General features: G+C 52.6%; 2 protein-coding genes across 6 annotated transcripts; both read right to left on the bottom strand.

The window, feature by feature from the left end:
• Positions 1 to 3,365: 3,365 nt before the first annotated feature.
• LOC111180506 (kallikrein-14) lies at positions 3,366 to 8,810 on the bottom strand. 5 transcript variants are annotated; one of them, XM_022584887.3, is made up of 6 exons: positions 8,030 to 8,810; positions 7,873 to 7,934; positions 6,878 to 7,043; positions 5,083 to 5,336; positions 4,386 to 4,522; positions 3,366 to 3,778 (listed from the first exon to the last, which is right to left on the bottom strand). In XM_022584887.3, exons 1-6 carry the CDS (start codon positions 8,191 to 8,193, stop codon positions 3,623 to 3,625), a joined length of 939 nt encoding a protein of 312 aa, XP_022440595.3. In that variant the 5' UTR covers positions 8,194 to 8,810; the 3' UTR covers positions 3,366 to 3,622. The 5 variants fall into 5 exon arrangements, with proteins under 5 accessions (XP_022440595.3, XP_089758320.1, XP_089758319.1 ...); XM_089902194.1 differs by having other exon boundaries at positions 8,070 to 8,810; XM_089902192.1 differs by having other exon boundaries at positions 3,690 to 3,778; positions 4,406 to 4,522.
• A 2,731-nt stretch (positions 8,811 to 11,541) lies between these two features.
• CTU1 (cytosolic thiouridylase subunit 1) lies at positions 11,542 to 26,585 on the bottom strand. Its single transcript, XM_022586177.2, is given in 5 exon segments — positions 11,542 to 11,983; positions 17,496 to 20,911; positions 20,914 to 21,395; positions 22,865 to 23,408; positions 26,501 to 26,585. Coding segments are annotated over 3 exon segments (1,050 nt in total). The 5' UTR covers positions 23,373 to 23,408; positions 26,501 to 26,585; the 3' UTR covers positions 11,542 to 11,983; positions 17,496 to 20,851.
• Positions 26,586 to 27,409: the final 824 nt, after the last annotated feature.

Raw genomic sequence — 27,409 nt, 5'->3', positions numbered from 1 at the left:
TTGCCCAGCAACAACGTGTGACAACACGTACAGAGGATTGCCCACCAGGAAAGTCCACCTGAGCCTTGGTGTCTATGTTTTTTATTGGGGGTCAGTCACATGGCTGACCTGCATGGCTGTCTGCCTGCATGGCTGACCTTAGTCTCCAGCTCCTTCTCAGGTCAAATATGCCCCAAGAACTCCTTCACAAATCATCCTATTAGGATAGACTATCTGGCATGGCCCAAGGCCCCCAGGTACAGAAAGACACTGTTATTAGGCAGAACATTACAAAGGCTTAGAGGTTATCTCCCAGATGCTAGGCAAGGGCCTAACTTTTTTCTGTAATTTGCAGGGTTTGGACAACATAGCCCTGCTGAGTTAATCACCCACTGCATAACCCACTTAAAATTATAACCTTCCTCTGACATTCTCTATCCCCTTACTCTGCTTTACTTTTCTCCAAAGCACTTGCTCCCATCTGTAATATTTAATGGTTTTTTTTGGCAGTGCCATGAGGCTTGCAGGATCTTAGTTCCCCGACCAGAGATCGAACCCGGGCCATGGCAGTGAAAGTGCTGGGCCCTAACCACTGGACTGCCAGGGAATTCCCAATATTTCATGTTTTACTCATTTACTTGTCCCTTGTTTGCCTCACCTCCAGAAGTGAGTTCCCCGAGGGCAACGATATTATCTGCCTTGTTCCTAGAGCAGTAACTGGCACATAACAGGATTCAGTAAATATTTGCTGAATGAATGAATGAAAGACAGGCATTTTTGAGGGCGTGGAGAGATATGAATCCTTCTTATCTGGGCAAAAACTTGCCAGTACTTGGTGAAATTGATTAAAAGTAAGGCTTTTTGGCCCAGTGGTCCTGCTTCTGTGATATTCCAGAGAAGTCTTCTCTAGTTATATAAGGGGCCTGCCCCCAAATGGTCAGTGCAGTATTGCTTGGGTAGTAGAAGGAAACTAGGTGTCCATCACTGGCGGACTGGGTCATTAAACATGGTGGATGTATACCACGGAGTGGTATTTCTGAAACTCTAATAAGCATTGAGACCCCTGGGGGTCTTGTTAAAATGCAGATTCCGGTTCAGTTGGTCTGGGGTGGGGTCCAAGACTCTGATTTCCAATAAGCCTCAGATAATTCTGTTACTGCTGTCCCCTGGACCACACTAGGAGCAAGGGTATAGACTCAAGCAGTCCTGTCCAACAGAACTTTCTGCAATGATGGAAATCTATTTATCTGTGCTGTCCAATATGGCAGCCACCAGCCACATACGGTTATAGAGCATCAGAAATGTGGCGAGTGCGACCGAGGAATGGAATTGTAATGCATATTCAATCTAGATAATTTTAGTTTAAAAATTAAATGACCACATGTGGCTAGTGGCTACCATCTTGGACAACACAGGTTGAGAAAACACCAACACCGTGGCAGTGAGCAGTAATAAACCAGATGGGCAGACAGCAACATGGATAGGCTGTTAACACAGTATTTTGGTGTGAAATAACGTCACATCACCTTTGGTGGAATAAGGTCGCCTATTTAATACTGAAACCTGACTCCTCACCCACACCCACCTGCCTTCACACCCTATTGCATCAATCTGAAATGCCTCAGTTGTATTGGCACTATTATTCTGTATACCACTGAGAAAGAAAAAGGAGCCATCGATGAAATTAGGGCATAATGCTAAGACATAACACTCAGCTAATTATAAGATGCCTCCCGCTTACGGAGGTTGTAAAAACGGGAAACGGATGTGCATCTAAGAAGCAATAAAATAGGGTACGTAACCATCACAGCTGGGAATATGAGTTGGAAATCAGATTAAAGATTACTTTAATCTAAACTATTTTTACTTAGCTTTATAGTAGGATGCAGGCCAAGAATTATAGGGTGGTCCGTGTCTTCATCTCTCTGGGGGCTCAGAGCTACTCAAGTACACAGCTGCTTTCAACTCCTTTCCTCCGCAGAGCCTGGGTGGTTGCCACACATGAGAGCCAAGATGTGTCTGTATCACCATGACAGAAGGTGCAGTTTCCACTTCCCAGCAATCTTCTTTTTGTTTCTTTAATGCTGCATTGGGTCTTTGTTGCTGCGCCCGGGCTTTCTCTAGTTGTGGCGAGCAGGGGCTGCTCTTCATTGCGGTGTGCGGGTTTCTCATTGCGGTGGCTTCTCTTGTCGTGGAGCACGGGCTCTAGGCATGTGGGCTTCAATAGTTGTAGATCGTGGCTCTAGAGCGCAGGCTCAGTAGTTGTGGCCCTGGGGCTTCGTTGCTCTGCGGCATGTAGGATCTTCCCGGATCAGGCATCGAACCCATGTCCCCTGCATTGGCAGGCAGATTTTTAACCACTGTGCCATCAGGGAAGTCCCCCCAGCAATCGTGTTTTCCCCTCTTTTTTCTTTTTCTTAATTGAAGTATAGTTGCTGTAAAATATTATATAATTTCCAGGTATACAATATAGTGATTCACAATTTTTAAAGGTTATGCTCCATTTATAGTTTTATAAAATATTGGCTATATTCACCCCAGCAATCTTTCATGTGGGATCTTCCCGGACCGGGGCACGAAACCGTGTCCTCTGCTTCGGCAGGCGGACTCTCAACCACTGCGCCACCAGGGAAGCCCTCTACTTTGCTTTTAAATTATGTTTACTGTTTCTTGTCTGTGACCTCCTGCTAGAATGCAAGCTCTGTGACGAGAAACATTTAGATTTATCTGGCTCGTTCGCAGCCCTACTTCCAGTACCTAGAACCATGCCTGGCGCATAGTAGGTACCCAGTAAATAGACCAATGCCTGGTGCATAGTAGGTGCCCAATAAGTAGACCAATGCCTTGCACGCAGTAGGTGCCCGATAAATAATCGTTCTTGAATGAAAATAAGAAAGAGAATGAGATTCATAACACAATGATTTTGTGTAAATTAGAAGCAACACAATGTGACAATGCATGTGTTCCAAGGATGCAGGGTATTCAAGGCCATCTGTGTTGATGCCTTTGGGGAGGGAGGGGAACCAGAGCCAGGGATGACAAATGGAAATAAATAAAACGAGAGCAGAGCTCTCAGGACCTGAGTGTGATTAACTCAACTCTCCTCACCTGAGATCTGATTAGGGAAACAAGGATCTCTTCACTTCCATAGTGTTTTCCAGGAAACAAGCTAGGTCTTTGCCCTCCCAGTCTGGGACCTCAGCAGTCCCTGCTCAGGGTCGCAGCGCAAGGCTGGGGCGCTTCCTTCTACCACACCAAGTACAGTGGATGGTGAGGGGGCAGACCCCCAGGGGACACCATGCACTCTGGAACATGGCTCCTGGCTGGGCACGATTGGACCTGTGTGTGCATATCTGTTGGGTGAATTAAATGAATGGAGAATGGAATTTAGGATTGTTAAAGTTTTATTAGTAGTATTTCCCTGGTTTTTACAGACACTAAGAGTTTTGAAAATTGTCTTCTTTGGAATATGGTGCCAGTGCAGCGCCTTTGCCTTCACACTCCTGCTCTGTGTGTCTCAGGGGCACCTTGAATAATGACGGGGATGTGGTGGGGTGCAGAGAGAACCCCTGAAGGAACTGCTCTGGGAAAGAAGAGCAGGGTCTTGGGGAGCATGTGGGCAGGTGATATTCTGTAACACCAGCTAAGATCTGCTCTGTATGGTCTCCTGGATCCAGGTTTGGTACTTGCACAGGTTGGTATAGACGCTGGGGTAACCAGGCTGGGCACAGTTCTCCATCCCCCAGGACACGAGGCCCTGGAGCTCTCCTCTGCACACCAGGGGTCCCCCGGAGTCACCCTGAGGGGGAGAGACAGAGATGGAGACATCCACAGACAGATGACCAGAGCCGTGGGCATGGAGAACCCGAGAGGCAAAGATGGGATGGGGGTGGGCTGAGGCCCCTGGGCAGGGGCTCTGGAGATCTCAGCCCCTGGGCGTTGGGGTCACTGGTTCCCACTCTGTCTCTGTCCCTTGGGCCCCTCTTCATCTTAGCTCTGTCTCTAGAAAACTATGTGTGTGTTTCCACATCCCCTGTCTCTGGAGCCATTGCTCAGGGAAGGATTAAGATCTCTAGAGGACCTGAGCCCAGCTTTCCAGGTACCTGTATGTGATGATGGCAATGACAGTGGTGATCAGAGCTCTGTGCTCTCTCCATGGACTAGCTCATCTCATTCCACCGACTAAGACCTGCTACCCCCATGGGACAGATGAGGAAATTGAGGTCCGGTACCCAAGGGCGAACGGTGTGGAGGCAGCCCGGCTATTACAACCTCTCTTGTTCTCTGTGTGTGTGGAGTTGGCGGGGGGGGGGGGGGCTCCCCTGATCGTCATGTTCCTGCGGTCCTTTGGTACCTAAGTCCCTGCTCCAAACAATCCCCCTGCCCATGCTCTCCCTGGGCCTCACCTGACAAGAGTTCTTCCCACCTTGGGGGACCCCTGCACAGATCATGCCAGCGGTGATGGCTCCAGGATAGGCCCACTGACAATCCTGATCCGAGGAGATGTTGATGTTCACGCATTGCAGAAACTTGGGGAACCTGGCTGCAGGGGCACTGAGGGGTTACAATGGAGTCTACCCTCCACCAAGACCCAGGAGTCAGGGCCTGAGCCCCTCCTCCCTCAGCCTCAGGGTCCAGGCCCCCGGCCCCTCCTCCTCAGCCCCAGGATCCAGGTGCCCGGCCCCTCCCCCCCTCAGACCCAGGATCCAGACCCCCGGCCCCTCCCCCCTCAGACCCAGGATCCAGGCCCCCAGCCCCTCCTCCTTCAGACCCAGGATCCAGGCCCCCGGCCCCTCCCCGCTCAGACCCAGGATCCAGACCCCCGGCCCCTCCCCCCTCAGACCCAGGAGTCCAGGCCCTCAGCCCCTCCCCGCTCAGACCCAGGATCCAGACCCCCGGCCCCTCCCCCCTCAGCCCCAGGATCCAGGCCCCAGCCCCTCCCCCCTCAGCCCCAGGATCCAGGCCCCAGCCCCTCCCCCCTCAGACCCAGGATCCAGGCCCCAGCCCCTCCCCGCTCAGACCCAGGATCCAGACCCCCGGCCCCTCCCCCCTCAGCCTCAGGACGCAGACTCCCGCCCCTCTTTCCTGACGCAGGACTCTCACCGTTGGGACTGGATATTGTGCCCCAGCCCGACACAAGGCAGGAAGTCCCTGCGCTGGCACAGGAGCTGGCCACGGCGATGGGCCTCACTGCCCTCCGCAGCCGAGCGGGCTGCTCCAGCTGCAGCAGCATCAGGTCGTTTTCGATGGTCCAGGGGTTGTACTGGGGGTGTGGCACCTGGCGGACCACACGCAGCACCTGCTGTGTTACCTCCCAAATCCTCAGGTTGTGCTTTCCCAGGGCAACTCGAAGGTTCCTGGCCCATGACCCCCAAGAGTAGTGCTGCTGAGGATCTGACCTGGAGGCCTCTCCCCACCCTCCAGCGATGCTCCCTTCCCTGGTGATGAGTTTTCCTCCAGTCTAACCCTCCCTCTAACTGCAAGCTGAGTGTCTCCTGGCATCCTGTACACTTTCCCCCAGCCTCGGCTTTCTCTCTGGACCCGATCCTACCATTCTCCCCTTCCCCTTGTGGGCTGCACTTTGCCTTCTCACTTGGGTATCAGGTGATGGTTGAGTGGTCTTGTCTCTGTCCTAGGGTCTGCACCTGGATCAATACTCTGAGCTCTAAGTGAGACTCTGGGCTGTGGCTCTAGATCAGAATTGATATTCTGGAGTATCCGTTCCAGTTACTCCATTGCTTCAGGGAGGCTCCATTCCAGTTCTAGCCTGGCCTTTGGACTCTACACATCCGGAACTTTTGACTCTAAGCCAGGAGCTGGGTTCTAGATTGAATCTGGACAATAGCACACTTTCTAGATACTGGTGTGAGCTCCAGTTTCTAGGTTGAGTTCTGGGTTCTTGATTAAGCTCTAGTTTATGACCTGGGTTGTAGACAACGGTTTGAGCTCTGTGCTCCAGTTGGGCTCAGGGCTCTAAACGCTGGTCTGCATTCTTGATTCTAGGTTGGGTTCTGTCTTGGATCAAATTACAGGTGATAGTCTGGGCTCTTGGTTCTAGACTCTGGTCTGAGCCCTTGACCTCAGGCCAGGCTCTGGGTTCTAGATGGAGCTCCAGGTTATGGTCAGGATCCCAGGTTCTAGATGTTGGTTCCCATTCTAGAGTCTGGGCCCTAGGTTCTACACTGAACTTTAGTTTATGACATTATATCTGGTTTATGGGCACTGGGTGAGCTTTTATCTGGACTTTGACTTCTAGTCTGGGGTCTGAGGTCCAGGTTTCAGTCTAGAATCTGAGAAGGGCTCTGGGTTCAATATGAAGCTTTGGATTATGGTCTCCATTCTGGGATGTAGATGGTGGGTTGAGGTCTGGGTTCTAGGCTGCTCAGAGAGGAGCTGTAGACTAGACTCTGGATTAAATGTTGGATCTAGAACAAGCTTCAGGTTCTGTCTTTATCTTATGCTCTGAGCTGTAAGCAGGTTTCTGGATTTATGGCTGGACTGTGGGTTCTGAACCTGACTCTAGATTCCAGGCAGTGTTCTGAGGGGAGTCCTGAGTTTCTGAAGGTAGACTGTATGCAGAATTCAACCACTACTCTGGAACAGATTCCTAATCTTAGTCTCTATGTAGAGCTTGGCCTCTGGATGGATCTCAGGTTATGTGTTAGATTCTAGATTCTGTGTGGGACTCTAAGCTTGTGTATGGGTTCTAAACGGTTGATCTGCTTTTAGAATCTAAACTGAGTTCAAGATTTATGGCTGGATTCCACGTTCTGAGCCGGGTCTGTTGTTCTAAGCTCTTATCTAGACCCCAAACCAGGGTCCAGCTACTACACTGGGTTCTACACAGGGCTAGACTCTGGAATTCACTTGGCAGAAGAATAAAGAGGGGTTCACTCACGGATGGGCACAGTGAGCAGCAGTGATGACCCATTCGTCAGACAGCAGGGACCCTCCACAGAGAAAACTACGGTGGGGACCTGCCAGTAGGGCTGCCTGCCATGGTTGGGAGTTCTGGATGCATCTGGAGCCACCAATTATCTTGTCCCCTTGGTTCTGTGCCATGGCTAGGAGAAGGCAAGGGTGAGGTGGAGTGGGGAAAGTAGATGAACAAATGCTCTCCATCTACCCCCAACTCTCTAGGATATCTGGAATCCACAAATCCCCCCTTTTCTGCCTAATCCTTAAACCACCCACCTTTATCTACCCCACCCTATATGAGATATGCCCAACACTGCCCCCATTATTGTCCCGACATAACCAGGGAGTTTTCTGACACCCCCCCACCCACAGGCACCTCCATAGTATCTATTATTGGATCCCAGGGCCACCTCATCCAGGGTCCTGATACAGCTACTATGCTTGACTCTGCTTTTCCATGAATACTTTCTGTCATCACTTTTCACAATACAGCACAATTCCACCCAGTAATCCTCCAACACCTTCAGGGAGCTCCCTGTCCCTTCCCCAAACTTCTCACTCAATGTGACCCCCCAGGATCCACTATCTCTCCCCACACCCACTCTCCCTGCCGGGAGCTCAGCATCCCATCATCATTCCCACCATCATTTCTGGCAACACGTTGTCTTTCCCGTATTAGTTCTTCCCTAACACAATCAAGAAGTGTCCTGCTGTCCTTTCTAATAAGACCCAGTCAAGACCTGATAGTTTTTCTCAATTCCTCTTTTATTTCTCCCCGTCTCCTACAACCCCCTGGACCCTGCAACCTCCTAATACCTCCACAACTTAGAACTTAGGCGCCCCCTCCAGTATGCTCCTCAGCCATGATCCCCAAACTACTCCCTGCCCCTTCTCATCAGGTCATCTGTGAGCACATCGGGTCCCCAGGACCCTTCCCCATCTCTTCTCAGAGTCCAGGCCCCACTGCTGTCTTACCTACAGCCAAGATCTGAAGTGCTGTCAGCAGGAGGAACATTCTGAGGGCTGGGGGTTGGATTCTGGCAGATGCAGAGAGAAAGTGAGGGTTAAGGAGGCTGCGAGAGACCCAGAAGTTATAGGTCAGAGACAGAGCGTCTTAGACAGAGACTAAGACCTTAGAGACATGGATGAGGGACAGAATAGAGGCCAGAAACCAGGAGGGCAGGGTCTGGGGGCTCCTTGGTGGCTGGAGAGAGGATGCTGAGATGGGTTCAGGTCCTGCCCTGATGTCTCCTGTCTGGAGGAGTGGGGAAGATGTCTTGCTTCCTTGTCACTCATGGAGGCCTTTTATTTCTGGTCTGAGTAGCTGGTGCTTCTCCTCCACCCTTCTGACTTTTTTTTTTTTATTGCCTACTTCCCATTCCAGGATAGCGTGTCCCATCTCTTCTCTCTCCTCTCTCACCAGAGAAGTAGTCCCAATTGTTAATGAGAACCTGCCTGCCTGGTAGGTGAAGGTGTTGTAATCTGGAAGGAATCCAGGGAGGGGGACCCCAGGGCAGGGTGGACGGGGTGGGGGTGGGAGAGAGTCTGAGAGAAGGAGGGACAGAGACAGAGAGAGGGGCTGCCATGGGAGGAGAGAGAATCTAGGAAATGTGAGAGAAGTAGCATATGAAGGTGGAGAGGCAGAGAAGGAGTAAGAGAAATACAGGCCAGAGAGAGAAGAGTCAGAGGCAGATAGAATTTAGGGAGACGGACAAAGAGCAGATAAATATAGATGCGGAAGGGAGGCAGATAGAAAGAGACAAAACAGATGGGGACAGGGCACAGGGACAGACACTCATGGAGAGGTGAGTGTGGAAAAGTGAGAGACAGAAACAGAAAAACAGAGGGAAGAAGGGGGAGGCAGAATAGAAACAGGCACAGAGAAAGAGAACAAAATGAAGAGAGAGAAAAGAGGCAGAGGTACCCCAACTCCAAACACACTCATACAGAATAATAGCAGTGATGATGAAAGGAGGCCAAGAGATGACAGATAAAGAAGTGGTGATACAGGAACAGTGAGGCGGAGATGCAGGCCCAGGCAGGCGACAGTGGGGAGACGGAGGGAGAGCGGGACGCAGAGGACACACAGCCGCAGAGGAAGAGAGAAGCCGGCAGGAGACTGGAGGTGCTGGAGGCAACTGGTACCAGGTGGTCCTGTCTCCTAGGCTTTCTCACTTTGTGGTCCACACAGTCCTGAAGGGTGCGGGAGCAAGGGCCCCGGCAGGGAGTGAGGGCGGGGGCTCAGGGCAGAACTTGTGCCCCCCAACTCAGGCTCTGCAGAGAGGTCAGGGGAGAGTGGGATACAGGGACCCAGAGAGAGGGGGACAGAGACCCAGAGAGAGGGGGACAGGGACCCAGAAAGAGGGGGACAGGTGGGGAATGGTTCCAGGCAGACAGAGGAGGGCCTGGGTTTGGGGGACTCATCCTAACTTTGGGCAGGGCTAGCTGGCCTCAGCCCCTCCCCCAGCCTCTTAAATTCCCTAATGACTGCATCTGTCTCTGGGCTTGGGCAGCCCATCCGGACCACCACGCAGCGACTCAAGAGGCCACGTCTCTGCACCCTCCCTCCCTCACCAACCCCGGGGCTTGCTCCCAAACCACTTTCCTCCCCTTTCCCCCTGGGCTGGTCTCTGCCCCTAGGGAGTCCCTCTGTGCCTCTGAATCCACATGCCCACCTAGCCCCCTGTGCGTGTCTGTTTCCCGTGAACTGGCTCTGCTGAGGGCCCTCGCTGCTTTGAACTGAAGGTCTTGGCTCAGGCCCTGGTAAACCAGAAGGGCGAGATGCACAAACAGAAACCCCTCTGAAGGTGTGGGGTGGCACGGGCAGCTGCTCTGTGAGCGTTCAGATCTGCATCTTGATGCCATTGTGGTTACACGGATCTACACTTGGGATAAAATTACACAGAAACACACGTGCACATAGGTGCACAGGCAACTAGATGCACGTAGACAACGAACACCGAATGAGACCTGTAGTCCGGTCAACAGCATGGTACCCTCGTGGATTTCCCGACTCTGAGTTTGGACTGCGGTTATCTGAGCTGTCAGGCCTGGGGGAAGCTGGGGAAAGGGTATTGGGACTCTGTACTCTCTGTGCAGCTTCCTGGGAGTCTATCATTATTTCAAAATAAAGAATTAACAACAAAACAAATTCCTGGTAAGCGCAAGCCCTGCCCCCCCTCCATTTGAGCAGAAGGCTGTGATTTGGGGGACTCGTGGGGACCCTCTGCTGAGCTAGAAGGCTTAGGTAAACCTGAGATCTCCCTCTTCCTAGAAAGAACACTAGCTTGAGCGCAAGGCCCCGGCAAACCCCAGGGATCGCAAGAAAAATGCTGGGGATGCAACCACAAATAGGGCTCAGTTAACTGCCTTATCCTCCCCGTTCCAGCCCCTAGTTCCCTCAGTATCACTGCCAGGCTATTCATTCCCCTCCCGTCAGACTCCACTCTGGGCTGCTTTGCTCCCTACTCCACCCACCACAGTACTGTTTGCCACGACAGGGGTCCTCAAAGAATATTTGATGATGAATGAATGAATGAACATATGGCCACAGTCCTTGCCTTCAAGAAACTCACGGTCTGGCAGGAAAGGCCTAAGAGGCAACAGGAAAGTCAGTCTGGTGTGATTTGTGCTCTAATGGGGGTGGGGGGTGGGAAGGGGTGGCAGTGTTGAAGGGCCTGATGAAGCCCCAGGGGCGGGGACAGTGTTTCCAGAGGGCGGTCTGCCTAAGCTGGGTATCGCGGCTCAATATTATAAAACAACCTAAATGGGAAGAGAATTTGAAAATACGTGTATATGTATAACTGGGTCACTTTGCTGTACACCTGAAACTAACACAACATTTTTTTGTTGGTGTTTGTTTGTTTTAAACATCTTTATTGGAGTATAATCGCTTTACAATGGTGTGTTAGTTTCTGCTTTATAACAAAGTGAATCAGCTATACATAAACATATGTTCCCATATCTCTTCCCTCTTGCGTCTCCCTCCCTCCCACCCTCCCTATCCCACCCCTCTAGGCGGTCACAAAGCACCGAGCTGACCTCCCTGTGCCATGCGGCTGCTTCCCACTAGCTATCTATTTTACATTTGGTCCACGCCACTCTCTCACTTTGTCCCAGCTTACGCTTCCCCCTCCCCGTGTCCTCAAGTCCATTCTCTAGTAGTTCCGTATCTTTATTCCCGTCCTGCCCCTAGGTTCTTCACGACCTTTTTTTTTTTAGATTCCATATATATGTGTTAGCATATGGTATTTGCTTTTCTCTTTCTGACTTACTTCACTCTGTATGACAGACTCTAGGTCTATCCACCTCACTACAAATAACTCAATTTCATTCCTTTTTATGGCTGAGTAATATTCCATTGTATATATGTGCCACATCTTCTTTATCCTTTCATCTGTCGATGGACACTTAGGTTGCTTCCATGTCCTGGCTATTGTAAATAGAGCTGCAATGAACATTGTAACACAACATTGTTAATCAACTATACTCCAATACGAAATTAAAAGTTAAAAAAAATGCATTTCCAGCGTTAAATTGTCAAAAAACAAAACCAAAAACAAAACCCACACATGTACTGAGGTGTTGGTTCAGCCAGGTGCTGTGCCATGTTCTTCCTTCTGCTTTTTTTTTAATGTTCAAAACTTTTTAAAAATAAAACTTTTTATTGTGGTGAAGTATAATACATACATAACATAATAAATACATAAATATAATAGATACATAACATAAAACTTACCATTTAAAACACTTTTTAAAATAAATTTTTTTTAATTTATTTATTTTTGGCTACGTTGGGTCTTCGTTGATGTGCTCGGGCTTTTCTCTAGTTGCGGCGAGCAGGGGCTACTCTTTGTTGCGGTGCACGGGCTTCTCATTGCGGTGGCTTCTCTTGTTGCGGACCACAGGCTCTAGGCGTGCGGGATTCAGTAGTTGTGGCACACGGGCTCTAGAGCGCAGGCTCAGTAGTTGTGGCGCACAGGCTTAGTTGCTCCGCGGCATGTGGGATCTTCCAGGATCAAGGATCGTACCCATGTCCCCTGCATTGGCAGGTGGATTCTTAATCACTGCGCCACCAGGGAAGTCCCTTAAAACATTTTTAAATGGCATGAAGTACATTCACTTGGTTGTGCAACCATCACCATCCGGCTCCAAAACCTTTTCATCTTCCCCAACTGCAACTCTGTCCCCATGAAACACGGGCTTCCCATCCTCCCTCCCCCAGGCCCTGGTAACCTTCATCCTACTTTCTGTCTCTATAAATTTGACTACTCTAGGTGTTTCATATAAGTGCCATCATGTAGTAATTGTGTGATTATTTTGTGTGTGTCTGCCTTATTTCCCTGAGCGTAATATCCTCAAGGCTCATGTCAGAATTTCCTTCCTTTTTTTTTTACTTTGTTTTGCTGCATCATGCAGCGTGCAGAATCTTATTTTCCAGGCCAGGGATCCAACCTGCACCCCCTACAGTGGAAGCGCAGATTCTTAACCACTGGACCACCAGGGAAGTCCCAAGAATTTCCTTCCTTTTTAAGGCTGGGTCATACAACACCGTATGGATTAGCCACAATTTGTGTATCCAGGTAACTTCTTTATGTGGGTTAGCTTCTTTCATTCCTCCTTCCCTCCCTCCCTTCCTCTCTCCCTTTCTCCCTATCCTTCCTTCCATTCAACAAATATTTCTTGAGCACCTACTAGGTATCAGGCATGGTTCTAAGTGCTGAGGATATAGCAATAAACAAAATAGACGGAGATCCCTACCCTCCTGATGCTTCCATTGTGGAAGGAAAGGCAACCAAGCAAAAGAAAGTTAAATAAACACAATGTATACTATTACAAGTTATGAGTGCTAAGTGCTAAGGAGGAGGTCAGTGTCTGGGGAAGGCCTGACTGAGGGGATCTTTGAGCAAAGACCTGCAGATTGTCAGGGATACTGGGGGAAGACTGTTCCAGACAGAGAGAGCAGCATATGCAAAGGCCCTGAGGTGGAAGGAGGTCTGATGTGTCTGGGGACCAGTGAGGAGGCCAGTGTGGCTGGTGCAGCATGAGCCAGGGAAGAAAATAGAAGTAAATGAGGGCGGTGAGGTCGTGGAAAGTCCAGGCTCCATGGGCTAGGGACTATCTTGGACCCATTTTACAGTCTGAGAAACGGAGGCTGGGGGAAGGGGGAAGTGGCTTGTCCAAGGTTATCCAGCTGGTAAGCGCAGGAGGAAGCATACAAACTCCTGGACTCTCTGAATCCTCCCTATGGTCTCCCGAGGTGATCTGAGCCTCAGTTCCATCTGAGCGCTAATTTGTGTGTCCCACACTGTCTTAACGCATTTTTCGTAAGTTAACTCATCCAACCCTTCCCAGGGTCTGGTGAGAAAGGTACACTTATTATTCTCCACGTGCAGAAGGAGAAGCGGAGACGCCCATCCAAGGTTACACAAAGCTGAGTGGTGGTACCACGACACAAACCCAGACAAAGAGCTCTTAACAACCTCAGGGATGCCCGAAAACAAAGGCGTGGATGGTGCAACTGCCCAGCCGAGTGGTGGGATTAGCCCCAGACCAAAGGAGAGACACGTCTTCCCTGGCTCAGGAAGGAAGGAGGGGGAGTTTGCAGGTGGGGTGTGGGTCGGGTGGCCAGACATGGAGGGAGGGCTGGGCCAGGGAGACGAGGAGGCCCGGGCCAACTCATCTCAACGGGCACCTGGCTGGGGAGGGGAGGACGGCTAGGAGGTTCCCAGGTGAGGTTGGTGATCAGGAATTTAAAGAGGCGCCCTCTGAGCAGCTGGATGATTTTGTTTTGTTTTCCTCCAGCAAAGGACAGTGGGAGGGGGTGTGGTAAAGGGGCAGAATGTAGGGGTAAACAAAGTGCAGAAAGAAGGGCCTTGGTGGAGGGAGGGCTGCACAGAGAGGGTCAGGGTGTCTTTGCGGTGGGACGTGGGGTTTTGTGGTTTTAGAGGTGGAGCTCTTCTGATGGAGGTAGCAGCCAGGGTGTACCTGTGGGAATGGGTGATGGGGGAGGTGGTCTCCAGCCACCTGGAGGCTGAGGGACTGTGAAGCCAGGGGGTCCTCTCTCCTGGGGGCTCCTGACTCCCTGTCAGCAAATGCCTGTCTCTATCTCCATTTATAATACAAATCTGGCAGGTTGTCAAGGACTTTCCATACATTATCACATTTAATCCTCACAAGAGCTTCATGAGGTTAGGGTTAGGGTTAGTACCTAGTTAGTTAGTTAGTACCTAGTTAGTACCTAGTTAGTACCGCGTTAGAGATGAGGAAACTGGGTCTCAGGCAGAAGTCACTTGTGCAAATGGCATTAGCCGGGATTGGAAGCTGGGTCATCTGGCTGTTAAATGCCATGCTATTCTGTCTCCAAATCTGTCTCCATGCCATCGAGGGCGGGGAGTTCTCTGCTGGATCCTCGTGTACTGGAACAGCCCCAGCGTCTGAGAGTTCGTGCAAAGAGTGTTTCTGGTATATGCAAATGGGCCCTCACCTTGGGAATTTCCTGGTGGTCCAGTGGCTAGGACACCACCCTTCCACTGCAGGGGGCATGGGTTCGATCCCTGGTCAGGGAACTAAGATCCCACAGGCTGCCAAAAACAAACAAACAAACAAAAAAACAAAGGACCCTCACCTTTGTCTTCTGTCCCCCATCAGCTCTTGGTTGGCAATTTCTCTAGTACCTCCTAAGTGTCATGTCTTGCTTAATTCCCCCATTGGCCCTGTGAGGGGCACACAATCACACCCATTCTACAGATGCGGAAACTGAGAGAAATGAGGTCAGTTGCCCAACAAGCAAGTGGTGGAGCTTGGATTGGAACCGCAGTCCATCTGACTCCATGCTCCTCTGCTGCTGATTTCATGTGTCTCTTTGGTCACCCAAACTCTCTCTGGGTAATCTCTTAGATGGCTCTGAGTCAGCACCTGAATCTGCTATATGCCAGGCAGCCTCTGCATACACACCTGCGTGTCCCTGATGCCCCGTCAACAGCCAACGAACATCTCTGCCCCACCTCCCTCCATCTCCATCATCAATCACTTATTTCCCTTTGTTGGTGGTGACACCGTCCTCTCCCCAGTTGCTTCTGTCAAAAGCTGGGAGTGGTCCTTGATCCCTCCCTCACGCCCACTTCCTACTTTGGCAATTCACGTCACCTTAGTGTCAAAATAGACACTGAATCCACCCACTTACTTCCTCTCACTCACCCTTGTCCAAACTACCCTTATATCTCACCGGGACAGGTGCAAGAGCATCCAAGCTAGTCTCCCTGCTTCCACATTCAACGTTCCCACCTGCTTCCACATTCACGTTCCCGCCTCCCCCCACTCCTACCCCACACTAAGTTCATTCTCCACTTGGCAGCCAATGTGTTCCTAAAATATAAAAGAGTATCATATTAAACCCTGCTTAAAGCCCATCTATGATTTCCCACTGCAATTGTAATAAAACCTAAACACCTCCAAGGCACTCTGTGTCTGGCTTTATGTCCGCCTCTCCAGCCTCACCATTTCGTCACGCACTGTGCCTCAGACCCCCTAGACTTCCTTGACTTTCTTGACATGGTAGGTGCCTTCCCACCTCAGGGCCTGTCTTTGCTGTTCCCTCTGCCTGGGACACGCGTCCCATCCCTCTGCCCATGATCACCTTCTCTAGAGTAGACATTCCCCTCTAGTTTCTATCTCAGCCCCTTGTTGGTTTCCTTCCTATGCCTCACTTCAATCTATAATTACTTTATGTGTTTGCTTCCTTTTTTATTGTTGTTGTTGTTTTTTCTCTATGGCATTTATCACCATTGGATGTCCCTCGTGTTTTATTTATCTCCTTTTCTGTGTAGTCTATCTCCCACAACTTGAGTGCCATCTCTGACAGGGCAGGGGGTTTTGCCTGCTTTCTTGGCTTCTGTTCCCTGGCACATAGTAGGTGCTCAGTAAACATTTATGGAATGAAGAAACATTTCTCTCACTCAGACTGAGACTTCATGAGGGCAGGGACATTGTCTAAGGTGGTCACTGCTGAATCCCTGGAGCCCACTCTGGTACCTGGCATGTGCAGGGGCTCTATGAAAACAGGCTGAATGAAAGTGATTATTGAGGGCCTTCCTCTCCCCAGAATCTCTGCACCCAATGCCTCTACATCTTCAGACCTGACAGGAATCTCTAATTACCCAGCCCTGGGAGAGCACACACAGGGGGAAGATGGGGAAGCCCATCTTTCTGAGATTGGGTTCTAAATCCTTGCAGGGAAGAATGCTTCTGACTCCAGGGGATGGTACCTTAAGGCGTGGGGAGCCTCATAAGTCCTGGTCCTTTCACAGACATTCGATAAGTATAAGGGACCCCTTGTGTTTAGGTAAGGGCTGCATTCACCAGGGCCCATGGGCTCCCAGACAGAGAGCCCACTGAGGGCAGGGACAGGGGCTCACCCAGCTCTGTTCCCCCAGCGCCCCGTGCAGGGCCTGGCTCCTGGGAGGTGCCAGCAAATGTTGGCTTCGTGAATAAAGGGATGATCCTTTATCACTCCTCTGCCCCAAAATCTCCTGACCTCCGCCTCAGCCAAAGCCCTGCTCCACGATGACTAGGCTTCTTGCCTGGGCAACACCCGTGCCCCACCCTCCTTGTTTACCACGACTTTCTCCCTCAGAAAGACTCGGCTGTGTTCACCACGGCCATCTGCCTAAGTGGCAAACATCTTTATTTTTGGTCAGCCTGTTTAGGAGAGGTTTCTCTTGTATTTACAGTTTTGGGGGTTAGGCAGGAGCTCTTAATACTTACAAAGCACACCCTAGAGTTTAGTAGGATTTCCAGACTTCTTAAATAGCCCTCATCTCTGTTCCCACCATTCCCACCCCCTAATGGTTTTGGCTTCTCCCTGGCCTCTTGGCCTTTAAGTCCCCCTCCCCCAGCCCCACCCCACAGTCCTCCTAGACACAGACCCAGAAGGCTCTTTCTGACACCCGGGGCAAGACCTGTCAGCTCTAAACCCTTCCTGGTGCCCCATCACCCCAGCGGGAAATCTGCCTTGTGCAATGGCATTCTGACCCTCTTGGGGGTGGGGTGGGGGGACGCTGGCCGCCCTCACCAGCTCCTACCCAGGCGACCTGCACCAGAAGCAGCCATTCCGCCCGGTTCACGGTGTGTCCTTCCCTGCAGGCTTTCCACCTGCTGTTCTCTGGGCCGCAGGTGCACTCGTCCTCCTCCACCCTTTTCCCTGTGCTCATTCTTACTCATCTTCTCGGGCCTGGTTTAAATACTACCTCCTTCAGAGAGCGTTCTGTGACACCCCACGCTAAGTTGGTCGCCCCATCTCTGGGCTCCCCTGTGCCCTTACTAACCCCCGCCGTGACACGTATCCCTTTGGGTCTTGATTTGCCAGTGTCGGTCCATGCCACCTCCCCCATCAGACAGAGAGCCCACTGAGGGCATGGACTGGGGCTCACCCAGCTCTGTTTCCCCAGCGCCCCGTGCAGGGCCTGGCTCCTGGGAGATGCCAGCAAACGTTGGCTTCGTGAATAAAGGGATGATCCTTTATCACTCCTCTGCTCCAAAATCTCCGTGGCTTCCGCCTCAAAATCACAGCTGTGCCCATGCAGTCTGGCCCCTCTTACCTCTCTCCTCCAGTTACCTGCTCCACCACTCGCCTGCCTCCCTTGGCGTGTGCACATGCTGTTCCCTGGCCAGCATCGCCCTTCCCGCAAATCTGCAGAGCCCACTGCCTCACCTTGTGTGGGTCTCTGCTCAAATGTCATCTCCTCCTCGAGGTCTGCCGTATCCACCCTACACACATGTGTGGCATGCTTCCCATCCCCCGATTAATCAGTTTATCACCATCTGACACACCACATACTCTACTTATTTTCCTCCTTTTCTGGCCTCTCCCACGAGGGCAGGTTTTTGTTTTGTTCATTGCTGTCACAAATTGGGTGCTCGATAAATATTTGCAGAATGAATGAATGAATGAATGTACACATGGATCTTGAGGTCATGGAAGGTTTCCAGTGTTCACAGGGGACCTTCAGGTTTCTGCCAGACTGTGTCTCTCGCCCTTGGAGGCTGGCTCAGGCCAGGGGGGGCCGGTGGGGAGGTGGGAGGAGAGAGCAAAGCTCCCCAGCCAATCAGCGGAAGGAAAGACTTTGCTCTTCCGTCAATGGCCACCCAATGCAAGGTGTGGTCACAGTGACCCCCTTGTGGTTGGAGCTGAGAACAGCATTTTCCCCAGCTCCCACTCGAGGCCCTCTTGTCACATTTGCCACAGAACCGTGGTTGAATCTGAATAGAGACGGGTTGTAAGTGTAACATACACACCGGATTTTGAAAACTTAGTACCAGAAAAAGGTAAAACACCCTCAAGGTTTTAATTAATTTATTTATTTTTGGCTGTGCTGGGTCTTCGTTGCTAGGCGCGGGCTTTCTCTGGTCTACTCTTCGTTGCGGTGCGCGGGCTTCTCATTTCTGTGGCTTCTCTTGTTGCGGAGCACCGGTTCTAGGCGCGTGGGCTTCAGTAGCTGTAGTGCGGAGGCTCTAGAGCGCAGGCTCAGTAGTTGTGGCACACAGACTTAGCTGCTCCGCGGCACGTGGGATCTTCCCACCAGGGATGATAAAACCGTGTCCCCTGCCTTGGCAGGCGGATTCTTAACCACTGAGCCACCAGGAAGTCCCATCCTCAAGGTTTTAAAGTATTGATTACATGTTAAAATAGTAATATTTTGGATATAGTGGGTCAAATAAAATACATTATTAAATTTTCCCCTCCCCCCCTTAAAAATATGGCTACTCGTAATTTTGAAATTACACACATGGCTCGCATTATATTCCTATTGGATAGTGCTGCTCTAAACCACAACAGAAATCTAACCAACCACCCACCTCCTGGTGTGAAGGTGTGACGGGAGAAACTCGGTTACAGAACAGTCCCTTGCCCAAAACCACAGGGTGAATCAGTGGCCGACCTGCAACAAGGGCCCAGGTCCTCTTGCTTCCAGCAGGCGGCATAGCAAAAAGGTTCAAGAGCCCTAGCTCCTTCACTGACTTGCTGCTGTGTGACCTTGGGAAAGTCACTTCACCCCTCTGAGTCAAAAATTTACCCTTTGTAAAATTGGGGATCAAAACGCAAGGAAGGAGCGTTCCGCAGTGCCTGGTGCGCTAGAATCATTCCAATTGACCGTGATCATCTTGCGCCCCCTAGAGCCCGTTCTCTCCACCGCAGCTGCAGGGATTTTTAGAAAACGGAGATGGGCTCCTGCCTCTGCGAGATGTTGCAGGACCAGCCCTGGCTACCACCTGATCTCAACTCTTGCTCTTCTTCTCCCTGCCCACTCCGCCCTGACCACACTTCCTTGCTGTTCCCTGGACTTACCAACTTTATTCCCACCTCTGGGCTTTTGCATCGGCAGTTCCCTCTGCCTGGAAAGCTCTCCCCCAAGATGGCTTTATAATTCACTCCTTTGCTTTATTCTGGTCTCGGCTCAAATGCCACCTCCTCAGAGAGGCCTTGCCCTGACCCCTATGGACACTGGCTCTTGCTGTCTCCCTCCCTCTTTATCCTGCTCTATTTTTGTTGCATTAATCACTACCTGACATTTTATTTTTATTGACTTATTGTCTGTTTCTCCCAGATTGTGAACTTCACGGGGGCAGGGGCTTTTTGTCTTTTGCTCACTGCAGTATTCCTAGCACTTGGCACGTGGGCCACAGATGAGGTGCTCAATAAACGTCTGTCGAATGAATAATTATCCTGATGCTCAATTAACTCACCGAGGAGGTGCGGTCTCTGGTCCCTGCCTTCCAGCCCAATCTAATTAGGAAAAGCGAGCCCCAAAAAGTGTGGATGGCTGGAGGACAGGACCCAAGGGCTGGGGTTTGGGAGAGTCCTAATGTCCTGGGCTGGGCAGGGTGGGAGGAGAGAATCAGGGATGCTTCCAGGAGGCCCCTGGAGGATGTGAGCTGGAAGATGGGAAAGGAGGGCACTCCTGACAAGGAACCAGCCCAGCACAGCTTGGAGGTGGGACTGAGGACACCAAGTCTCCCCAGGGGTCAGGCAGGAAGTTTCTGAGCCTCACACCTGTCTGGACCGGCAGGGAGGCAACCCTGCAACCCAGAGCCCCCCGGGGGGCCGAACTTTAATGTGAACAACGAAGTTGGACACCATTTATTGAGTGCTTTATCAAATACTCACAACAGTGCTTTGCTAGGAGGCTTTGATTCCATTCTCAGAGGAGTAAATGGAAGACCAGAGAGGTTAAGCCACTGACCCAGGTTCACCCAGCTCTGCCTCCGGAAATCTGAGGTCTGGGCAGCTCACCCAGCGGCTCCCCACCCATCACACAGAGATTCAGGTGGTGGTGGGCGGGGAGAGGGGGGGTAAGGGCTAAATACACCGTCTTGAGGAGCCCCAGGCAGACCTGGGTGTGAGCCCCCAGTTGGGGCTCCAGCGAGGTGACCTCAGGCCAGTTATGGGGCTCAGGCTACAGCCAATGAGATCGTGGTGAGGATGAAATGAGATGATCCAGCGCCTGCCCTGTACACAGCGCTCACACAGAAGCATCACGATTGCTGCAACTGACGTGCCCATCAAGTTACATGGTTTTGCTTATCCCACTGCAGGCAAACATGAAACATCAGGCACACAGTAGGCGCTCAAGAAGGGTTAGGACTATCTGAGCACACCCAAAACCCCACAGAGGTACAGGCAAGCAGCCCCCTAATTCCCACTCGCTCAGAAATGGAAAGTTGTTTAGTTCTCTCCTCTCTGAGGCCCAGGGGTCCCCCAGACACCCAGGAGTCCTCCGCAGCCCCAGGAGCCCAGAGCCCCAGCTTCTGCAGGACCACAGGTAAGGGGTTCCGACCCCTTCCCAACCTCACACCGAAGCCCGGGCTAAGGTAACTCGGGTTCCTTCACAGTGTCATTTACAGGCGGCCCCGCACTCCCACGTCGTCGTCGGATCCCAGCGGAGAACTGGAGTCTCTAGAAGCCGGGGATGGGCTCCGAAGTGGGGGGTCCGGACGGCTGTGGCTCCCGCGGCGACCCGGCGGCCCCTCCTCGTCCAGCCCCCGGCGGCCCTTGCCGATGGCCAGGCGGGGCCGGCCGCGGTTCAGGCCGTCCAGGAGGGCGCAGGCCTGGCAGAGCGCGCGGCTGGCCAGCGCCCCGCAGCGGGAGCAGGCGCCGGGGGGCGGGGGCCGCGCGGCCGGGGCCAGCGCCAGGCGCTCGGCTGAGTGCACGAGGTCCAGCACCGCCGACGGCCGCGCCGCCTCCAGCAGCTTGAGCAGGTCGCGCGCGTGGCCGCGGAAGGCCTCGGGCGCGTACACGCACTCCTCCGAGAAGTAGTCCAGGCGGCGGAAGTGCGCGTACAGCACCACCTCCTTCTGCGAGGCCAGCTGCAGCGGGCGGCAGCGCGGCAGGGCGCCCCCCTCGCCCGGAGAGCCCAGGCCCCCGCCGCGCGCCAGCCGGCCCGCGTCGCCCCGCAGGAAGTTCATGAGCACCGTCTCCGCCATGTCGTCGGCGTTGTGTCCTGGGGGAGAGACGCGAGCCGGTGAGGAGGGGACGCTGGGGCCGGCGGGTCCGCGGGAGGAGACCCCGCGGTACCGTGGGGCGGTCAGCGGGAGGCTGCGGGTGGACCCCGTGAGAAAGGAGAGGGGAACACACCAGGCTCCCGTGGAGCAACTTGGGATGCCCTCATTTGCCCCCCTCTTATTGCAAACCAGGCTCTGTGCTCGGTGCCCTTTCAGGTAGTGAGTAACACTGCTTTAGGCTACAGATATAATTTCAGTCTAGTGAAGTGTACTTCAGACCGCACAGACGTCAAAATGGCATTTGATGGAGATGCTCAAGTGGGCTGTTGACACAAGTGCCTCTGGGAATGCAGATTATGGTATTTAGAAGGACCAGGGAGAAAGTAAGTGCATAGTTACACAACAGTCACCATAAATTTGAAGCTCAATCTCTACTTATTCTGCAACTTGTCATCTTATACTTGAGTCTATAGTAAAACACTGGTCTTAGGGCTTCTCAAGTCGGCCATACTTTGCCTCCTCAGGGCCTTTGCATAAGCTGTTTCCTCTGCTCAGAACCTCTCCCACCCCCGTTTTGTCCTTCACCTAGTTACCCACTCGGCTTCAGGTCTCCGCTCACTCAGGAAACACTTCCTTAATCCCCATGTTTCTCCCTTCACTAGGTCCTCCTGTGTCACTTTCCTTAGTGGCACAGGAAATAATTATAATCAGGTTATAATTACATATGTGAGAAACGGACAGGAGCAGAGACTGTCTTGTGCATCATCATAACGGCAAACATTTATATGTTTACTGTTTCTCAGTGTCTTGTCTAAGTGCTTCATACGTAATTCCCATAATTCATCTAATTCCCAGTAACTCTAGGACCTAGATAGTATTAATATCCCCATTATATAAAAGAGGAAACCAAGGTTAGGTAGTTTGTTCTATGCTATATAGCTTGCATCTGGCACACAATAAATGATCAACAATTATTTGTTTGGTACAAATAATTGGTATTTGGTAATTACCAATTTGGTACAAATTATTTGTTTGGTACAGACAAAGTGTTATCAAAGAGGAGAAGCAACTAGGGAAAAGGACACAGTTGCGTTCTGACTACAGATGCTTTCTGATGGGAGATGCCCCTTCATACCCCTCCTTTTGTGACAAGGGACACAATGTCATAAAAAAAAAAGCGCAGAGAACCACAGCCCTAGCCCCTAGAGAGTACCCTACCACCCCTCTATTTGCCAGCGTGTGTGTACAAAGATGATGGCAGTGACTCAAAAGCTTACCATGCCCATCCTAAGGACACGCACATACTACGAACCTTCAGTGCGCATGCACAGCCCGTCCTCCTATTTTAGCGTCTCCAATTAGGATATACGCAGTCTCCTTTACGACCTCTGGGGCATGCGCCTCAGTGGGCTTATGGCCACCCCTCGCCCGCGCATGCGCCCGTTCCTCCCACCGCGCCTGCGCTCACCCGTCACGACGTGCGTGGCTCCCACGCGGCGCGCCCCTTCCTCTAGCGCCCGGCGTCGCAGCACCCCGCAGAAGGTGCAACAGGAGCGGCTGCGGCCGGAGCCGGCCGTGCTGCGGGCCACGGCGTCCATCGTCCAGCCCCCGAAGAGCTCTGCGTAGGCCACGACGGTGAGCGGGAGCTCCCAGCGTGCTGCCTGCCGCCGCACGGCCGCCAGCGCCGCGTCTCGGTAGCCGCCGATGCCCTCGTCCACGGCCACGAGGTGCAGCGAGATGCCCAGGCGCGGGGCCAGCTCGCGCAGCACGTGCGCCAGCACAGTGGAGTCCTTGCCGCCCGAGGCGCCCACGGCCACCACGGCGCCGGGCGGCAGCAGGCGGCCCGCGACCACCGTGTGCAGCACCTCGGCCTCGAAGGCGGCGCAGAAGCAGTTGGTGCACAGCGCCTGGCCCGAGCGCGGACGGCGGAGGGCGGCTCGCGCCTTGTGGCAGGAGGCGCACTGCGGGGCGGGCATCGCGGGGTCCTGGCGAGACGGGAGTGTCGGCTTCTCCTGGATAGGTGGAGAGGGGAGGCGGGTTACACGTGGATTCCGGATTGCAGGAGTCTGCCTACAGAGGCTGCTTGCGTAGTGTCTGCCAGGAATAATGCAGGCCGAGTAGGCCTTTTCCAGAGTAAGGGAGGGTTATACGTATACAGTTGACCCTTGAACAACACGGGGGCCAGGGACGCAGCCAAAAGCCGCATAACTTTACAGTCGGCCTTCCTGTTTCTGCATCCGCGGATTCAACCAAACCGCGGATGGTGTAGTACTGTATGTATTTATTGGAAAAAAAAAAAATCAGAGTATTAGGGGACCAGCGCAGTTCAAACTCATGTTGTTCAAGGGTCAACTGTATTCTAGTTTAAGGAAGCTAGTGCCTCCAGGAAGGCTTCTTGGATTACACCCATTACACACCAAGAAGAGAAGGAGCTGGTTGGGAGAGGTGGAGGGGAGAGGGAGAGACAGGCAAGTTACACCCAGAATTAGGTCGGATTCTGTTTGGAGGGATGGAGGTGCTTATTAAGGGCCAGTTTCACAGTCTCCAGGGAGGCCAGCCCTTTTACAACCCTGGTCAGAAGGACAGGGTGGTTATCACTGACCTGGGCTTCCAGGGCTGTTCAGAGAGCTTGGGAGGGGTCAGTGATCTAAGAACAGAGGGAGTCCAGGGAACTGCAGCTCTGTTAGGGGAAGGGGGATGGACAGAAAAGACCAACTGGATTTCACTTTGGTGGGGGTGGGATACTGTCTCTAGGCATTGGTCCCGATTGTATCCTCTGAAAGGCAGGGCAGTCATCTCCTCCAGGGAGACACAGAGGCAGCATGGGTCGTACCTCCAAGGAGATCAACTGTGGCTTCTTCTGTTTTGGGGGCGGGGGGAGGGCGGGGTGTGGGCCTCCAGGATTGCTGTGGTCTCAGAATCTCCCGAAAGCTTCTGTGGCCTTACCAAGACTTGGATCAGCCCAGTTTTAACTCATTTCTGTGCCCCCCACCTCATCTGTCCCCACCCAGCCAAAAATTCCAACCCTCTCTTCTTGGACCCACCTGCTTGGGGAACCCATGAAAACCCACCAGACTGAGTCCCTCCTCCCCAAGCCACCATCATCTCCAGGCTGAACTAGTGCAGTAGCCCCTGAGCAGGTCACCCTGTTTCCAGGATTTACCAGAATGTGTGGAATCATTTTATGTGACTTGTATGTTTACTGCCTGTAACACCAATTAAGGACCAGTGCAACCCAGACGTCTGACAGGCATCTCAAAACCTATACTCCTGATTCCCCTTCCCAAACTTGCTTCTCTTGCGGTAAAGGGCAGCTCCATCCCTCCAGCTACTCAGGGTAGGAGCCTTGTGGTCCAGGACCCACGACTGCTCTTTCTTCTCACTCTCCCTGTGGGTGACTCCCAACTGCAATGTCAAGTACCAGCCTTTCCTCCAAATGCACCACTGAAGATGCACCTGGGGCATCCTCCTCAGACCTCAAACCCCATATGCCCAACCAGAATGGAGCAAATCCTGTTTGTAGCTTCAAAACAGAAGCCCAACACTCCTTAGCATCTCCACAACCGCGACCCTAGTCTGAGCTGAGCCATGTCTCTCTTACTGCAGGAGGCTCCTCCTTGGTCTCCCTGCCCCACCCTCCCCTCCTCTACACACACAATTCTCCACAAAACAGCCAGTGGGATCCTGCCCAGTATCTCCTCTACATTCTCCCATGCATCTCATCTCACTTCCGTAAAAGCTTATGTCTCATGAGGCTCTCTTTTTCTCTGACCTCACATTCCACTCTCCTTCAGCCACTCTGGCCTCTACTCTCCAACACCCCCGGAAACACCTACCCAGGAAAGTGTTAGCACTGCTCTTCCCTCTGCCCAGAGTACTCTTCCTTGTCACTGGGCCCAGCAAGCAGCCCTCAGGACCCATTGGCCATGACCATTCGCCACATCCGTCACAGCTGAGCAACGCCCTCTTGAAATCTTCCCCCCGCACACACACCCTATCCCACCCCCGGCTTTGACTTGATTCTCCCTCGCTCTCCTGGTCTGCTTCCTGCTCAGCCTCCAGTCTCGTTTGGAGAGTCCTCTATGGTTCTCAGGTCCTTCCCAGCTCATTTTCCTTGTGGGTGACTCTGAATAATGACGTCCATCGGGCTGGTCCTCCAGATGCCCCACTGAGGATCCCCGTTGGTCCTCTGGGATCCTAGGCGCCCAAACTGACCAGCAACCCTGCTCCCCACAGGGAGAAACCTGTGCTTGCCCAGCTGTTCCCTGTCTCCTGAGAGGACTGCCACTTCCAGCTCCTCCCCAGGACAAGACATAAAGTCACCCTGGACTCATCTCTCTTCTCCCCCTAAATCTATGGTCACTCGGTCCTAGGGGTCTAACTCCTGAGTGAAGAAGACCCTGGCAGGCGATGAGTCTGTGCAGATTGTCAGAGGCTCATAAGTCATGATACAGTTTTAATCTTATTCAGAGAGAGATGGGAGCCATGGGAGGGTTTTGCGCGAAGAAGGGATACGATCTGACTTGGGTTTTAAAAGTTTCCCTTTGGCTGCTGTGTGGGGAACAGGCCGTGGCAGGCAGGATCAGAGGCAGCGAGGCCAGGGAAGAGGCTATGGCAATAGTCAGTGAGATGATGGTGGCCTGGACTGGGGTGCTGGCAGTGGAGATGACAAGAAAAGGTAGGATTTTGTATCTATTTTGAAGGTAGGGTCCACGGGACTTGCACAGGACTTGGACTGGGGTGGAGGATGTGGTCATGAGGAAAGAGAAAAGAAGGATGACTTGGAGGTTTGGGCCTGAGCACCTGGGAGGATGATGGGACCATTTACAGAGGTTCCAGGACAGAGTAGGGGCCTCCGGGACGTACCCAGTTGGAAGCGGGGGCAGGGAAATGGTCGAATTCCAACCTGGGGGAGGGGATGGGCGAGCAAGAGACAGGCCGGACCGCAGTGCCCAAAGTGGGGATCCCGGTCAGAAGGCCTCTGCGATACAAGCGTTGGGAAATCAAAGGCGAGTGGCTTCACCCCCAGAGAGACCCTCAACCCTCACACGGCACCGCAACAAAGAGCGGGCGCTGACGAGCCGACCAGCTGGTGAGGAAATACCTGAGTAGAACGCGGTGCTGTATGGTCCAAACTGCCGAACACGCGGAACTCCGGCGCGGAAGTGGCTCCAGAGACTACGACTACCACAAGGCCTTGGGGGCTGTCTTGCCTACGACTCCCAGAACCCCATGCAACAGCTCCACCCGAAGCACCTGTGGTTACTGGGCTCTCGGCCTTCAACTCCCAGCAGTCCCTGCGGCCCCTTGTGTCGCTCTGCCTACCACACCCAAAATGCACTGCCTTGTTTCCGTCTGCGCCTGCGCACGGGCAAGGGACGTGGGGCGTGTACTGTTTGCTGTGGTAGTAATCTGTTACCATGCAGGACGCTTAAAAGGCGAAATGGCTGTGTTCGGATGATCTGCTTTACTGGGATTATTATAGGCTTTTAGAGGGATTATAGAGCATATTATTTTTACCCTTTGAGGTGGGGTTGCGGGTGGGAATTGAAGGTGGGAGTGCGGGGTTTGGTCGTGGGTGTAAAAGGAGACAGCGCATGCGCAGCGCAGAGAGCCTGAAGGTGGGGGCTCGGAATGGATCTAGGCATTACCTGCAGGGGCGGTAATGGTGCGTGTGGACGCGTAGGGTGGGGAGAGGGAACAGTGTGTGTGTAAGCTGAGGTCTCTACGCGTGCATCAGCCCTAGAGCCTCCGACTTCTGAGACTGAGGGTTCCAAAGACCCAGATCCCTGAAACTCACTAGTCCCTAGGACCCGTGCCATAGAGACTCGGAGTTCCAGTGACCTAGAGACCCAGACCCCTGAGACTTCAAGCAGCCGAGAGAACCAGTACTCCAGAGACAACTCTCCCCAACCAAAGCCCAGAGACCTGGAGAGTTCACCCCCCAGGCCCTCGAAACTGAAATCTGAGGGCCAAAGAAGACCAAAGATTCAGATCTCTTAGACGCAGAAGA

The sequence above is a fragment of the Delphinapterus leucas genome, chromosome 20 (assembly GCF_059928025.1).
Source record: "Delphinapterus leucas isolate spDelLeu-1000000601 "Yukka" chromosome 20, BTC_Dleu_Yukka2, whole genome shotgun sequence".
In the NCBI taxonomy this organism is placed as follows: Eukaryota; Metazoa; Chordata; class Mammalia; order Artiodactyla; family Monodontidae; genus Delphinapterus; species Delphinapterus leucas.
This window is presented reverse-complemented; position numbering and strand designations above follow the sequence as displayed.